This window comes from Oncorhynchus tshawytscha, linkage group LG12 (assembly GCF_018296145.1).
Source record: "Oncorhynchus tshawytscha isolate Ot180627B linkage group LG12, Otsh_v2.0, whole genome shotgun sequence".
Classification (NCBI taxonomy): Eukaryota; Metazoa; Chordata; class Actinopteri; order Salmoniformes; family Salmonidae; genus Oncorhynchus; species Oncorhynchus tshawytscha.
Window position 1 is genome coordinate 33241841 of NC_056440.1, and position 14968 is coordinate 33256808.

General features: G+C 43.8%; 1 protein-coding gene across 2 annotated transcripts in view; it reads left to right on the forward strand.

Annotated features, from left to right (window-relative positions):
• Positions 1-14357, forward strand: part of si:dkeyp-14d3.1 (transmembrane protein 132D) — a 175018-nt gene extending 160661 nt beyond the window's left edge. For both annotated transcript variants that reach the window (XM_024438905.1, XM_024438906.1), the window contains 3 exons: positions 3838-4111; positions 9921-10112; positions 12488-14357. In XM_024438905.1, coding sequence (XP_024294673.1) covers positions 3838-4111; positions 9921-10112; positions 12488-13669 — 1648 coding nt within the window. In that variant the 3' untranslated portion in view covers positions 13670-14357. The remainder of the gene's footprint in view (positions 1-3837; positions 4112-9920; positions 10113-12487) is intronic.
• Positions 14358-14968: the final 611 nt, after the last annotated feature.

Genomic DNA, 14968 nt, shown 5'->3' on the forward strand with positions numbered 1-14968 from the left:
GGGGAGGGGAAAACTGAATATTTGCTGTTATTGGCAGAGAGGTTTGGACTCTTGTTATTGGTCTATTAGATTAATTTACCGCATGGTGATGTCCCCGTGGAATGCCAAAACTCCATCCCACAAAAACAGGGTGAAATGTATGGCAGTCTTCTCAACCAACTCTTACACTAAAAGGGCATTATCATAAATTTCACAATTTCACAGTATCATTACAACCACATAGTGTGGAAATGTATAGAAAACACAGGAAATCACGTTTTTGACTGCACTGGGCCTTTAATCTTAGATTAGATTGGAGATCGCTGCACCGTGCCTTCCTGCAGATTAGATTTATGTCAGGAGTAAAATACTAGCAATAGGGATTGGGAGCCATCAACTGATAATGCACACATAATGCACACAGGACCTCTGTTCATTCTGTCCCAAACACATTTGCTCTCTCTGCCCCAATCACATGCACTCACTCTGCCATTTCACATTCTCTCACTCTGCCCCAATCACATGCGCTCACTCTGCCCTTTCACATTCTCTCACTCTGCCCCAATCACATGCTCTCACTCGGTTTCCAATCACATGCTCTCACTCTTTCCCAATCACATTCTCTCACTCTGCCCCAATCACATCCTCTCCCTCTACCCATACTTGGAATAATCCCCCTGGACTGTACCTGTCCACTATCCATACCCTGGCCTATAGGAGCTGGGAGCTCTGCTGTAAAGGACATGTCAAGGGAAGACCCTCACTACAGTATTTGTAAACTAGATCAGCTAAACCCCAACCCAATCTCCAAATAAAACGCCAACCCGTGGCGTAACTGCTGCAACAGAATTACGCCATGTGGTGCTGTATATTAGTTGTCATAGAATTATGCCATGGTTTGACGTTCTAATTACGCCTTAGTGGCATATTTTAGCTGTCAGCCAAACTCAGCAAAAGTTAAACAAAAACTTACGTTTGGCATGAATTTCGAATGCTTAAGTTTAGGGTTAAGGTTAGTGATGGGGTTAAACTTAAGTTTAGGCATTAATTCTGAGTGGTTAAGGGTTAAGGTTTTGGGAAAGGCTTTAAACCAAAAAACTAAAATGAGTGCCTAGCACTTGACCCTCGGAACCAGTCAGCGGCTTAAACGCCCATCCACAACACCCTAGTAAAACCTACTAGATGGCAAACCTACTAGATGGTAATAGGCACTCATGTTGCCCCTAGTGGATGGTATAGCTTCCACATTTCGCCAGGTCCAAATGTAATCTGGTATCTGCTGAATCGGCACCTCGAGGCATATTCCATATTACAGTTAAGCTAAGTTGGAAATGTCCCACCGCAGTGTAATAAACGCAGACAGGCATTTGCAATTCTTTATTCACTTGTTGTATTATGTTTTACTGAAGACTAATTAATTGCTGTGAGTACTTGTCAAAATAACCCTCGTTCTGAAATCCTTCTTATCTTGTCAGTGGAAATGCTGAGCCTTAAGGCTGATCTCTAACCAGCTTAGCTAGCGTCTTCACTCTTCATTGCCAGACCCCATTCTGCCACACATCGAGGGATACTTATTAACGGTGTCGGACAGGAAAAAATACAATGAGAGAGGATAATCACAAGAATTACATTTCAAGAGATTAACTTTCACTCTTTTCTCTCCCATTATGATGTCAAACCTTGTAGGTGTGTGTGTTTATTGCCAGACGTGAGTTGATGAGGCAGCAGGATAGGTGAGGCCCTCTGCAAAAAAATGAAATCATAGAAAGCCTTAATATCTTATGTAATCTAAACCAAAACTTACATAAGTGATAATTCACTTACATTTTTTTAAAGACAATTTAAGGTAAAATATATTTTAAAAATAGCTTTTTAACCATTTTCATGTAGATCTGATTGTGTTTTTTGGATCATTGTGTCACGCCCTGGTCGAAGTATTTTGTGTTTATCTTTATTTATTTGGTCAGGCCAGGGTGTGGCATGGGTTTTTGTATGTGGTGTGTATATATGGGGGATTGTAGCTAGTGGGGTGTTCTAGATAAGTCTATGGCTGTCTGAAGTGGTTCTCAATCAGAGGCAGGTGTTTATCGTTGTCTCTGATTGGGAACCATATTTAGGCAGCCATATTCTTTGAGTTTGGTGTGGGTGATTGTCCTTAGTGTCTTTGTTCCTGTTGATGTGTTAGTTGACACAAGTATAGGCTGTTTCGGTTTTCGTTACGTTTATTGTTTTGTGTGTATTCGTGTTACGTTTGTTTGATTAAACATGGATCGCAATCTACACGCTGCATTTTGGTCCGACTCTCCTTCACACCTAGAAAACCGTAACACATTGTCTTGCTGCATGACCCAGCTGAGCTTCATCTTCAGCTCACAGATGGATGGCCTGACATTCTTTTTGGATGACATGGGTCCCATTATGCCTGGTGCAAACCAAACACTGCATTCCACAGTAAGAATGTGTGGTGGTGGTTGTGTGATGGTTTGGGGATGCTTTGCTTTCTCAGGAACTGGACAACTTGTCTAAATAGAAGGAACCATGAATTCTGCTCTGTACAATCAAGTCTACGTGAATATGGCTAAACAGCAACACATTTTGAGTTTTGGAATGGCCTAGTCAAAGTCCAGACCTAATTGAGATGTTGTGACAGTTCATGCTTGAAAACCCACAAATGTTGCTGAGTTAAAGCAGTTCTGCATGGAAGAGTGGGCCAATATTCCTGCACAGCGATGTGAGAGACTGATCAACAACTACTGGAAGCATTTGTTTGGAGTTATTGCTGCTAAAGGTGGCATAACCAGTTATTGAGTGTAAGGGGGCAATTACTTTTTCACACGGGCATTGGGTATTGCATAACTTTGATTATGAAATAAATGAAATAAGTATGTCATTGTTCTGTTATTTGTTCAGTCAGGTTCCCTTTATCTAATATTAGGTTTAGGTTGAAGCTCTGATAATGTTCAATATAAAAAATATGCAAAAGTAGAGAATTTGAAAGGGGGAAAATACTTTTTCACAGCACTGTATATGGAAACGGCACATTCCTATGATCTGTGGTTAGAAAGATAAGGTCCTACAAAATGCTCACAGGGTAGGAGTAAAAGTAAGAAAAACGGTGATTTTGAAAAACCTGCAATGAGTTTCTAGCCAGAGTGAGAATAATATTTTTTTGTTCCCTACATCACCACGAATCTCGGTGTTTGAAAATCACTGTTTTAACTTTTGAAGAGGGTAGAACTTTGCAACTTTTCATTTGTTTTACAAAATGTAGAAATATGCTGTTTTCACAAATGTAGATACTGGTATTGTGCTGGAGATCAAGAAAATGAGGTTTAAAATGGTTGGAGTTTCCATTTAAGATTAAAATAAGCAAAATGATTTGCTTATTTTGGTAAGATTTTAAAAAATTATCACTCAATATAAAATATTTAGGCTTGCGTAGATGGAACTTTTTGCAGTGCTGTGATTAGCACACTGTTGACAAAGCACTGGTGTTTATCAGAGGCACGCCTGTCCTGTCCCACTGCTTGACACCAGTGCTGCTGTGGCAGAATTACTTCTACAAAGCAAACACTGATATTTATCTTACTAAAAGTGTGCTGTATATGTATGACATAGTTATTTGTTTAAAAGCAACTTTACAAAAGCAACAGTGTAACCTTGTAAGCCTTGTTTTCACACTGCAATAAATATTCTCATTGAGACACACTTCCTTCTTTGAGAAAATGATTGGTTGCCTATAGCGTCCTGAACAGAATTTGTTATCAGTGGGTAGGTGTTAGAGATGTTCATGTTAGACGTGTCCAGTGTTTGGGTTAGTTTCTCATGTTAAATGACTGGCTTTGTTTGTAATGGCAGGTCTGCACTGGACAGTGATGATGAGGATGATGAAGACCGGAGAGGAAGGAGCTGCACGTTACAGTACCAGAATGCCATGGTTCGAGTGTTGACACACTTCGTGGCCGAAGCTGCCGACCCCCGTGGTCAGCTGACCTTCATGCTGGGCAGTGATTGGCAGATGGACATCACTGGGCTGGTGTGGGACTTCCTGAAGGTGGAGGACCCCCAGATAGCTCAGCTACAGGACGGGTGCATACTCGTGGGACTGGACATGGGGATGACCACCATCCAGGTATGCTGTATGTGTCTGCATGCGTGTACAGTGCAGTATGTGTGTTATAATAAGGTGTTTCAGTACAAAGGATGAGAAAAAATAAACAGAACAAGTGTGAATAGAGAGAGGAGTAAGGGGAGGTGAAAGGAGTTGGAAAATAGAACAGTAAAACGTCTGGGCTGTGGTTACAGTAAATGGGGCCTCACCCTGGTGCAGATTGTAAGCATGCCATCTCTAGCAGGGTCCTTTCATTTGTCAGTCTAAACAGGCTAACTGGATAAACAGCAGTCAGTTAATGATATCTGTGTGAAACCGATCAGCATCTTGACTCATCCATCTGTCTTGCAGGCAGATGTACCCTCACCTCCACACTCATCACTACCCGTCCTCTGGCTCCTGCCTCCCGTTAGGCTGGGCACAGAGGAAAATACTCCCCAGCCCAAAAGCACGAGATGAGACAGGCCAAACTACCGGTCTGTCACACCTCTTCCCTCACAAAGAGCTAAAATCAAATTGTATTAGTCACACGCGCCGAATACAACAGCGAAATGCATAAATATAAGCCGCTAAGCAACAATGAGGTTTTAAAAAATAATAATATACACTACCGTTCAAAAGTTTGGGGTCACTTAGACATGTCCTTGTTTTTGAAAGAAAAGTACATTTTTTGTCCATTAAAATAACATCGAATTGAGTGTAGACATTGTCAATGTTGTAAATGACTATTGTAGATGGAAACGGCTGATTTTTAATGGAATATCTACATAGGCGTAGACGCCCATTATCAGAAAACATAACTCCTGTGTCCCAATTGCACGTTGTGTTAGCTAATCCAAGTTGAAAATTTTAAAAGGCTAATTGATCAATAGAAAACCCTTTTGCAATTATGTTAGCACAGCTGAAAACTGTGGTGCTGATTAAAGAAGTAATAAAACTGGCCTTCTTTAGACAAGAGCATCAGCATTTGTGGGTTCGATTACAGGCTCAAAATGGCCAGAAACAAATAACTTTCTCCTGAAACTCGTCAGTCTATTCTTGTTCTGATACATGAAGTTATTCCATGCGAGAAATTGCCAAGAAACTGAAGATCTCGTACAACGCTGTGTACTACTCCTGTCACAGAACAGCTCAAACGGGCTCTAACCAGAATAGAAAGGGGGGTGGGAGGCCCCAGTGCATAACTGAGCAAGAGGATAAGTACATTAGAGTGTTTAGTTTGAGAAACAGGCGCCTCACAAGTCCTCAACTGGCAGCTTCATTAAATGGTACCCGCAAAAAAAACAGTCTCAATGTCAACAGTGAAGAGGCGACTCTGGGATGCTGGCTTTCTAGGCAGATTTCATCTGTCCAGTGTCTGTGTTCATTTGCCCATCTTAATCTTTTGTTTTTATTGGCCAGACTGAGATATGGTGTTTTCTTTGCAACTCTGCCTAGAAGGCCAGCATCCCAGAGTCACCTCTTCAGTCATTTAATACATTAACAATGTCTACACTGTATTTATGATCAATTTGATGTTATTTTAATGGACAAAAAAATTGCTGCTCTTTCAAAAACAAGGACATTTCTTAGTGACCCCAAATTTTTGAACGGTAGTGTGGATATATACAGTGGGGCAAAAAAGTATTTAGTCAGCCACCAATTGTGCAAGTTCTCCCACTTAAAAAGATGAGAGAGGCCTGTAATTTTCATCATAGGTACACTTCAACTATGACAGACAAAATGAGAAAAAGAAATCCAGAAAATCACATTGTAGGATTTTTAATGAATTTATTTGAAAATTATGGTGGAAAATAAGTATTTGGTCAATAACAAAAGTGTATCTCAATACTTTGTTATATACCCTTTGTTGGCAATGACAGAGGTCAAACATTTTCTGTAAGTCTTCACAAGGTTTTCACACACTGTTGCTGGTATTTTGGCCCATTCCTCCATGCAGATCTCCTCTAGAGCAGTGATGTTTTGTGGCTGTTGCTGGGCAACACGGACTTTCAACTCCCTCCAAAGATTTTCTATGGGGTTGAGATCTGGAGACTGGCTAGGCCACTCCAGGACCTTGAAATGCTTCTTACGAAGCCACTCCTTCGTTGCCTGGGCGGTGTGTTTGGGATCATTGTCATGCTGAAAGACCCAGCCACGTTTCATCTTCAATGCCCTTGCTGATGGAAGGAGGTTTTCACTGAAAATCTCACGATACATGGCCCCATTCATTCTTTCCTTTACACGGATCAGTCGTCCTGGTCCCTTTGCAGAAAAACAGCCCCAAAGCATGATGTTTCCACCCCCATGCTTCACAGTAGGTATGGTGTTCTTTGGATGCAACTCAGCATTCTTTGTCCTCCAAACACGACGAGTTGAGTTTTTACCAAAAAGTTCTATTTTGGTTTCATCTGACCATATGACATTCTCCCAATCTTCTTCTGGATCATCCAAATGCTCTCTAGCAAACTTCAGAAGGGCCTGGACATGTACTGGCTTAAGCAAGGGGACACGTCTGGCACTGCAGGATTTGACTCCCTGGCGGCGTAGTGTGTTACTGATGGTAGGCTTTGTTACTTTGGTCCCAGCTCTCTGCAGGTCATTCACTAGGTCCCCCCGTGTGGTTCTATGATTTTTGCTCACCGTTCTTGTGATCATTTTGACCCCACGGGGTGAGATCTTGCGTGGAGCCCCAGATCGAGGGAGATTATCAGTGGTCTTGTATGTCTTCCATTTCCTATAATTTCTTTAAACCAAGCTGCTTACCTATTGCAGATTCAGTCTTACCAGCCTGGTGCAGGTCTACAATTTAGTTTCTGGTGTCCTTTGACAGCTCTTTGGTCTTGGCCATAGTGGAGTTTGGAGTGCGACTGTTTGAGGTTGTGGACAGGTGTCTTTTATACTGATAACAAGTTCAAACAGGTGCCATTAAAACAGGTAACAAGAGGAGAACAGAGGAGCCTTTTAAATAAGAAGCTACAGGTCTGTGAGAGCCAGAAATCTTGCTTGTTTGTAGGTGACCAAATGCCTATTTTCCACCATAATTTGCAAATAAATTTATAAAAAATCCTACAATGTGATTTTCTGTTTTTTTCCCCCTCATTTTATCTGTCATAGTTGAAGTGTACCTATGATGAAAATTACAGGCCTCTCTCATCTTTTTAAGTGGGAGAACTTGCACAATTGGTGGCTGACTAAACACTTTTTTGCCCCACTGTATATATATATGTGTGTGTCACTGTCCAGGATGGCAGGAAACTTTGCCCCAGTGATGTACTGGGCCGTACGCACTAGCCTCTGTAGTGCCTTGCCGTTGGAGGCCGAGCAGTTGCCATACCAGGCAGTGACACAACCAGTCAGGATGCTCTCGATGGTGCACCTGTAGAACCTTTTGAGGATCTGAGGACCCATGCCAAATCTTTTCAGTCTCCTGAGGGGGAATAGGTTTTGTTGTGCCCTCGTCACAACTGTCTTGTTCGACTTGGACCATGTTAGTTTGTTGGTGATGTGGACACCAAGGAACTTGAAGCTCTCAACCTGCTCCACTAAAGCCCCGTCGATGAGAATGGGGGCATGCTCGGTCCTCTTTTTCATGTAGTCCACAATCATCTCCTTTGTCTTGATCACGTTGAAGGAGAGGTTGTTACCACGTTTGTGTCATTGGCAATCTTAATGATGCTATTGGAGTCTTGTCTGGCTGTGCAGTCATGAGTGAACAGGGAGTACAGGAGGGGGCTGAGCACCTACCCCTAAATGTGTTATTACCGACCCTTACCACCTGGCGGCGGTCCGTCAGGAAGTCCAGGATCCAGTTGCAGAGGGAGGTGTTGTCCCAGACTTTTTGATGAACTTTGAGGGCACTATGGTGTTGAACGCTGAGCTGTAGTCAATGAATAGCATTCTCAGATAGGTGTTCCTTTTGTCCAGGTGGGAAAGGGCAGTGTGGAGTGCAATAGAGATTGCATCATCTGTGGATCTGTTAGGGCAGTATGCAAACTGGAGGGGGTCTAGGGTTTCTAGGATAATGGTGTTGATGTGAGCCAAGATCAGCCTTTCAAAGCACTTCATGGCTACAGACGTGAGTGCTACGGGTCAGTAGTCATTTAGGCAGGTTACCTTAGTGTTCTTGGGCACAGGGACTGCTTCAAACATGTTGGTATTACAGACTCGGACAGGGAAAGGTTGAAAATGTCAGTGAAGACACTTGCCAGTTGGTCAGCGCAAGCTCCCAGTACACGTCCTGGTAATCCGTCTGGCCCTGCAGCCTTGTGAATGTTGACCTGTTTAACGGTCTTACTCACATCGGCTGCGGAGAGCGTGATCACACAGTTTTCCAGAACAGCTGGTGCTCTCATGCATGCTTCAGTGCTGTTAGCCTTGAAGCGAGCATAGAAGTAGTTTAGCTCGTCTGGTAGGCTCGTGTCACTGGGCAGCTCTCGGGTGTGCTTCCCTTTGTAGTCTGTAATTGTTTGCAAGCCCTGCCACATCCGACCAGCGTCAGAGCTGGAGTAGTACTATTCGATCTTAGTCCTGTATTGACGCTCTGCCTGTTTGATTGTTCGTCGGAGGGTATAGCAGGATTTCTTATAAGCTTCCGGGTTAGAGTCCCGTTCCCTGAAAGCGGCAGCTCTAGCCTTTAGCTCAGTGCGGATGTTGCATGTAATCCATGGCTTCTGGTTGGGGTATATACGTATGGTCACTGTGGGGACGACGTCATCTATGCACTTATTAATGAAGCCAAAGATTGATGTGGTGTAGTCCTCAATCCCATCGGAGGAATCCCGGAACATATCCCAGTCTGTGCTAGCAAAACAGTCATGTAACTTAGCATCTGCTTCATCTTACCACTTTTTTATTGATCGAGTCACTGATGCTTCCTGCTTAATTTTTTTCTTGTAAGCAGGAATCAGGAGGATGGAATTATGGTCAGATTTGCCAAACGAAGGGTGAGGGAGAGCTTTGTATGCCTCTCTGTGTGTGTAAAGGTGGTCCAGAGTTTTTTTCCCTCTGGTTGCACATTTATTAACATGCTGATATAAATTTGGTAAGACCGATTCAAGTTTCCCTGCATTAAAGTCCCCGACCACAAAGAGAGCCGCCTTTGGATGAGCGTTTTCCTGTTTGCATATGGTGGAATACAGTTCATTGAGTGTGGTCATAGTGCCAGCCTCAGTCGGTGGTGGTATGTAGACAGCTACGAAAAATACAGATGAAAACTATCTAGGTAGATAGTGTGGTCTCTACCTCAGGCGAGTAAAACCTTGAGACTTCTTTAGATATTCTGCACCAGCTGTAATTTACAAAAATACAAAGTCTGCCGCCCCTTGTCTTACCAGACGCCGCAGTTCTATCCTGCAATACAGCTATAGAGGGGTCTCAATGATTGGGCACGCATGGAAAGATCTCTTTGATTTTCAAAATGAGATTAATGAAATTAGGTTTGCACTAATTGGATTACTAGGAAAGGTCCATTAACAGCAGAAATGTGTCCTTGATCGGTCCTTGCCTACTCCAATGTGTATTGCTGGTGGTTTTCTCTCCACATCATCATTTGATTAATGTTTCCTGGATAAACACCTGACAATGAATAGTGGAAGGGCTTGTTCAGGTCACTCCATTTACCATAAAATAACTCAATCTATGTACTCATCAAATTAAATGGAAGCCAGCATAATGTTGGAAGGCATCAAGGTCAGAGCTGAGAATCACTGCAGGATTTACAGAGCATCCTGGAATAATGTAATAATTGTTTATTTCAAAGAGTAATGCTTTTCATGGCCCATCCATAATCTGGATTAATCCCAAGGGCTTCTCTCTCTCTCTCTCCTCCATCTCCCTTGTGTTGGCCCAGGTCCTGTCCCCCCTGTCTGACTCCATCCTGGCAGAGAAGACAGTGACAGTAGTGAATAACAAAGTAACCATCACAGAGCTGGGGGTGCAGCTGGTCACCGGCCTGGCTCTGAACCTGCAGCTCAGCCCAGGGAGCAACAGGGCAATCCTCGCCACGGCAACCACGCAGGAAGTGCTGCAGAGCCCAAAACAGGTCTGTTCAACATACTGCAGATCTTTGAAAACGATCAGTTAGCAGCCCCTTTGATTAAAATGAGGATTTAAGAAACAGTTTATAGTAGTTTATTTAATGTAAGCCTTGTCTGTTTGGATCCCCTTTCACACAATTGCAGTCCTTTAATGTGAACATTCAGTAAGTACTATGAACGTGTGTGTGTGTGTGTGTGTGTGTGTGTGTGTGTGTGTGTGTGTGTGTGTGTGTGTGTGTGTGTGTGTGTGTGTGTGTGTGTGTGTGTGTGTGTGTGTGTGTGTGTTGGGTGTGTGAATGCGTGAATGCCTGCGCTTGTTTGTTTGTTCCACTGCATTCCTAACCCTCTTAACACCAACTCTTGAAAAGCAGAGTGTGACAGAATGTGTTTCCTTGGGCATCTAATAGAAAGGGAAGCTTAATCTCAGAGCGTGTAAAAGCAACACTGCAAGTTTCTGTAAGAAAACACAATTTACAGGCCAAACTCTAGCTGTCCTATCGTCTTTCGCCTTCGTTTCTCCCTTGCTCTCCTTCTCTCATGAACGCTTTGATCCCTTTCTCTTTCTAGTGAAGGATAGAATGGAGGACCGGCTAGTTTTATCAGTCCTATCTCTGTAGGGATAATGTCAGTGTGGGGATAAGCGTGCAGGAATTCCCCTAGAGGATCTGTAATTAGAGAGCAATTGCAGCCCACTGATGGATCTCCTTCCCTGCTCCTGGTGATTTGTCCTGTGTCCATATTAAAAAGCAACATCACAGCAAGAAAGGGACTTCAGATGCTTGTCTGTGGCAAATCCCCATTTGCTGTCTTTAATGTGACTGTCTGATACTGTATTTTCCATATCTTTTAATCCCTTCAGCTGTCTGAGCACCACAGGAGGAGGTGGATGGTATCTTAATTGGTGGAGGACGGCTCGTGGTAATGACTGGGGCGGAATCAGTGGAATGGTATCAAATAAACATCAAACACATGGTTTCCATGTGTTTGATGCCATTCCATTCGCTCCATTCCAGCCATGATCATGAGCCGTCTTCCCCTTAGCAGCCCCACTGCTGAGCACAGCAGCTGAGTTAACAAAACAGTGGCACTTTAGTGAGCTATCCTCTACCTTATGATTCCCACTACATGTCCAAAAGTATGTGGACACCTGCTCGCCGAACATCTCATTCCAAAATCATGGGCATTAATATGGAGTTGGTCCCCCCTTTGCTGCTATAACAGCCTCCACTCTTCTGGGAAGGCTTAAGGCCTTGCTATGCAGGCCAGTCAAGTTCTTCCACACTAATCTCGACAAACCATTTCTGTATGGACCTCGCTTTGTACAGGAAAGGGCCTTGCCCAAATTGTTGCCAGAAAGTTGGAAGCACAGAATTGTCTAGAATGTCATTGTATGCTGTAGCGTTAAAATTTCCCTTCACTGGAACTAAGTGGCCTAGCCCTAACCATGAAAATCAGCCCCAGACCATTATTTCTCCTTCACCAAACTTTACCGTGTGCACTATGCATTGGGGCAGGTAGCGTTCTCCTGGCATCTGCCAAACCCAGACTGCCAAATGGTGAAGCGTGATTCTTCACTCCAGAGAACGCGTTTCCACTGCTCCAGATTCAAATGAAGGCAGCTTTACACCACTCAAGCCGATGCTTGGCATTGCGCATGGTGATCTTAGGCATGTGTGCGGCTGCTCGGCCATGTAAACCCATTTCATGAAGCTCCCGAGAAACAGTTATTGTGCTGACGTTGCTTCCAGAGGCAGTATCAAACTCGGTAGTGATTGTTGCAACTGAGGACAGATGATTTTAACGGGCTTCAGTACTCAGCGGTCCACCTGTCAGCTACAGGTGTGGCTAAAATATCTGAATCCACTCATTTGAAGGGGTGTCCACATACTTTTGTACATGGCTTTTATGACCCACAGTGCTGTAGCCCTACATTTCTAAAAATGAAAAAAGAGTATAAAAGTACTGTTGTTGTAATTTTACATTCTGATCCTTTGAACCTTGTACATTTGAAGTCTTATTTGTTTTCTTGTTCCTGTGATAGAAATGTTTCCCTCATGGAAATAGTTTGATTTCTTTAATTTTGGCAGTTACCAATTACTATGTACAGTGATGTATACGATAAGCTTGCCTAATGAAATAACAGCACAGGAACATTTCTGAAATAGGCTCTGTCTTATTTCTACATTCTTAGATCTAATAAATAAATAGGTTTTAAATGGGTATTTTTCAAACCTTCATTATTCTCTACTAATGGTGAGGTTGCTGCTCTACGAAATGTGGTAATGTGACCCTGCTTGAGGTCACTGTCAGTGTTACATGAGATTGTTTTTCTTTATTTGTTATTTTCTTTGCTCTTGTTTGTGTGTGTGTGTTTGTCCAGGAGGCCCTGATTAGCGCGTGGCTCCACTTCAGTGATGGCTCCATGGCTCCTCTGGACCTGTACAACTCAGACTACTTTGTCTTGACGGCCACGTCTCTGGATGAGGAGGTGGTGACGGTGCAGCAGGACCCCTCCTGGAAGTGGCCTGTGATCGTGACTGAGGCTGAGGGCCAGGGCCTGCTGGTCAGGGTGGAGATGACCGTCTGTGAGCTCTGCCAGAAGTTCAAGCGGCGCAGCGTTTTGGCTGCAGGGAACTGCAACGTCAAGGTGAAGTTTGGCCAGAGCGACAGTGGCACCTCCAGAAACAGTGACTACGGGCCAGAGGGCGAGGAGCTGGAGAACAGGGCCAGCGACCGCAGGCAGCAGTCCCCCTCCCAGGACAGGACTGGATTAGAAGCCCACTACTACGGCAGCTCCATCTCTGACATGGAGGACGGTGTCATGAGGAAGGTCACCACCACCACTAAGAGTACCATCATCAGGAGGCCCAACGGAGACAAGCTGTCAGATGATGGGAACCAGGTCCAGAACATGCCAGACTTCCCTGCCCAGGTGGACCTCCCTCGCAGCCACAACATGGAGGATGATCTGATCCAGACAGCCCGGGGCCTCACTGACCTGGAGATCGGCATGTACGCCCTGCTGGGGGTCTTCTGCCTGGCCATCCTGGTCTTCCTCATCAACTGCATCTCCTACACCCTCAAGTACCGCCACAAGGAGCTGTCCATCGAGGGCCAGGAGAGCATGAACCACGCCCACGACTGGGTGTGGCTGGGGAACGAGGCAGAGCTGCTGGAGAGCCACATGAGCCTGTCCCCACAGCAGGACGAGCTCACCTCCATGGTGGACTGCAGAGCCGGGCTGGAAGAGGGCAGCCACCTGCTCAACGGTGCCTCTTCCCAGAAGAACGTGCAGGGCCAGGTGCACCGGGCAGCAGACAGGGTGAGCTGCACAGCCAAGGACAGCAAAGGAGACTCGCCTACCACAAAGAGGAAGCGTGTGAAGTTCACCACGTTCACCACCATCCCGCCAGACAATGGCTGCCCCACTGTCAGCACACTGAGCATGAGCCACAGCCAGGACATTAAGTGGGTGTGCCAAGATGTAGAGCAGGGGGACTCCAAGGAGCTTCGGAACTACATGGAGAGGTTAAATGACAGTGCTTTAAAAGAGGTGGCATAATCTGTGTGCTCAGTGCACTTATAACTCACCCTTATGCCTTTCACAGTGAGCTGGGCCTGGACAGCACCTAATGCTGAACCTAGAAGAACCTTTTTGTGAATCACATGGGACTGCCAAAGGGAAAATTAATTCAAGAGGACAAAAATAGTAATGATACCACACAGGACTAATGGCAAATCGTTAACTTGAAAAGAAACATATCATTTTTTAATAATTTGTTTATCTCTGAATATCTTCCTACCGTTTAATCATTATTTCGTGATGGTTCTTTTGTAGGTAGACTCAAGCCATGTTCCCAGACTAGCTCTGCATTACTGACAAAAAAACAAAATGTTACGGAGATGATGACATGTAGATTTAAGAATGTAAATTAACAAATATTCAAGATGTATATAAAGTACTCATTGAAAGGTTTTGGAAGTTTTGTAGCATTTTGAATATTGATTTCCTATTCCACATCCTGTCTTTTTTTTGTTTTTTGACAAATGTCTGGGCCGAAAGGATAGACCAGAGCCTACAGAACGTCCTGCATGTGGTTTGAAATAAAGGCACACATTTTAGGTTCATCTTTACCAGAAGGCACAGAGAAACGGCTATGTATATACTGAACAGTCCTCCTACAAGGCATTGTATTGTTGCTCTGTATATTGTATTTTCATAACTGTCATTTAAAGAACATACAACAGTGTAGAGGTGCGTGTCCACTTCAATCCACCAACCACATGGGAATACATTACACATGCCAACATGAATTCCTTTTTGCTACCCACTATCTTCAATGACTGAATGGAGATGAGTGATTTTCCAGGTTATGTCTTCATATAAGCCACACAGCACAAACCTGGTCGTGCTCTAATATGGTGTAGGAGTTGTAATGGAATCATTTCACAAATGTTATATTTCCATGGTGAAGACAAATGAAGCCACTGGAAGTCATCTGCTGTTCTTGTATTTTCAGAATTTAGCCAAACATACTTCAATTAGAGTGAACTCAACAGTATATTTGACCAATTCATTAAACTTGGTAACACAACCGCTAGATTTGGATAAAGGATAAGGCTGTCACCAATTATTCTGCCAGCAACTATTTTATTGCTTCTCAAATCAAAGTTTACTGGTCGTGTAAACAGTTTAGCAGATGTTATAGCAGGTGCAGTGAAATGCTTGTGTTCCTAGCTCCTAACAGTGCAGTAAAATGTCAAACAAGCACACAAAAAATAGAAACAAGAAATCAAGAATGTCAGAATGAATCCAATTAACACTGATGGTGATTACTTTGATTAATGATTGGACGACAAC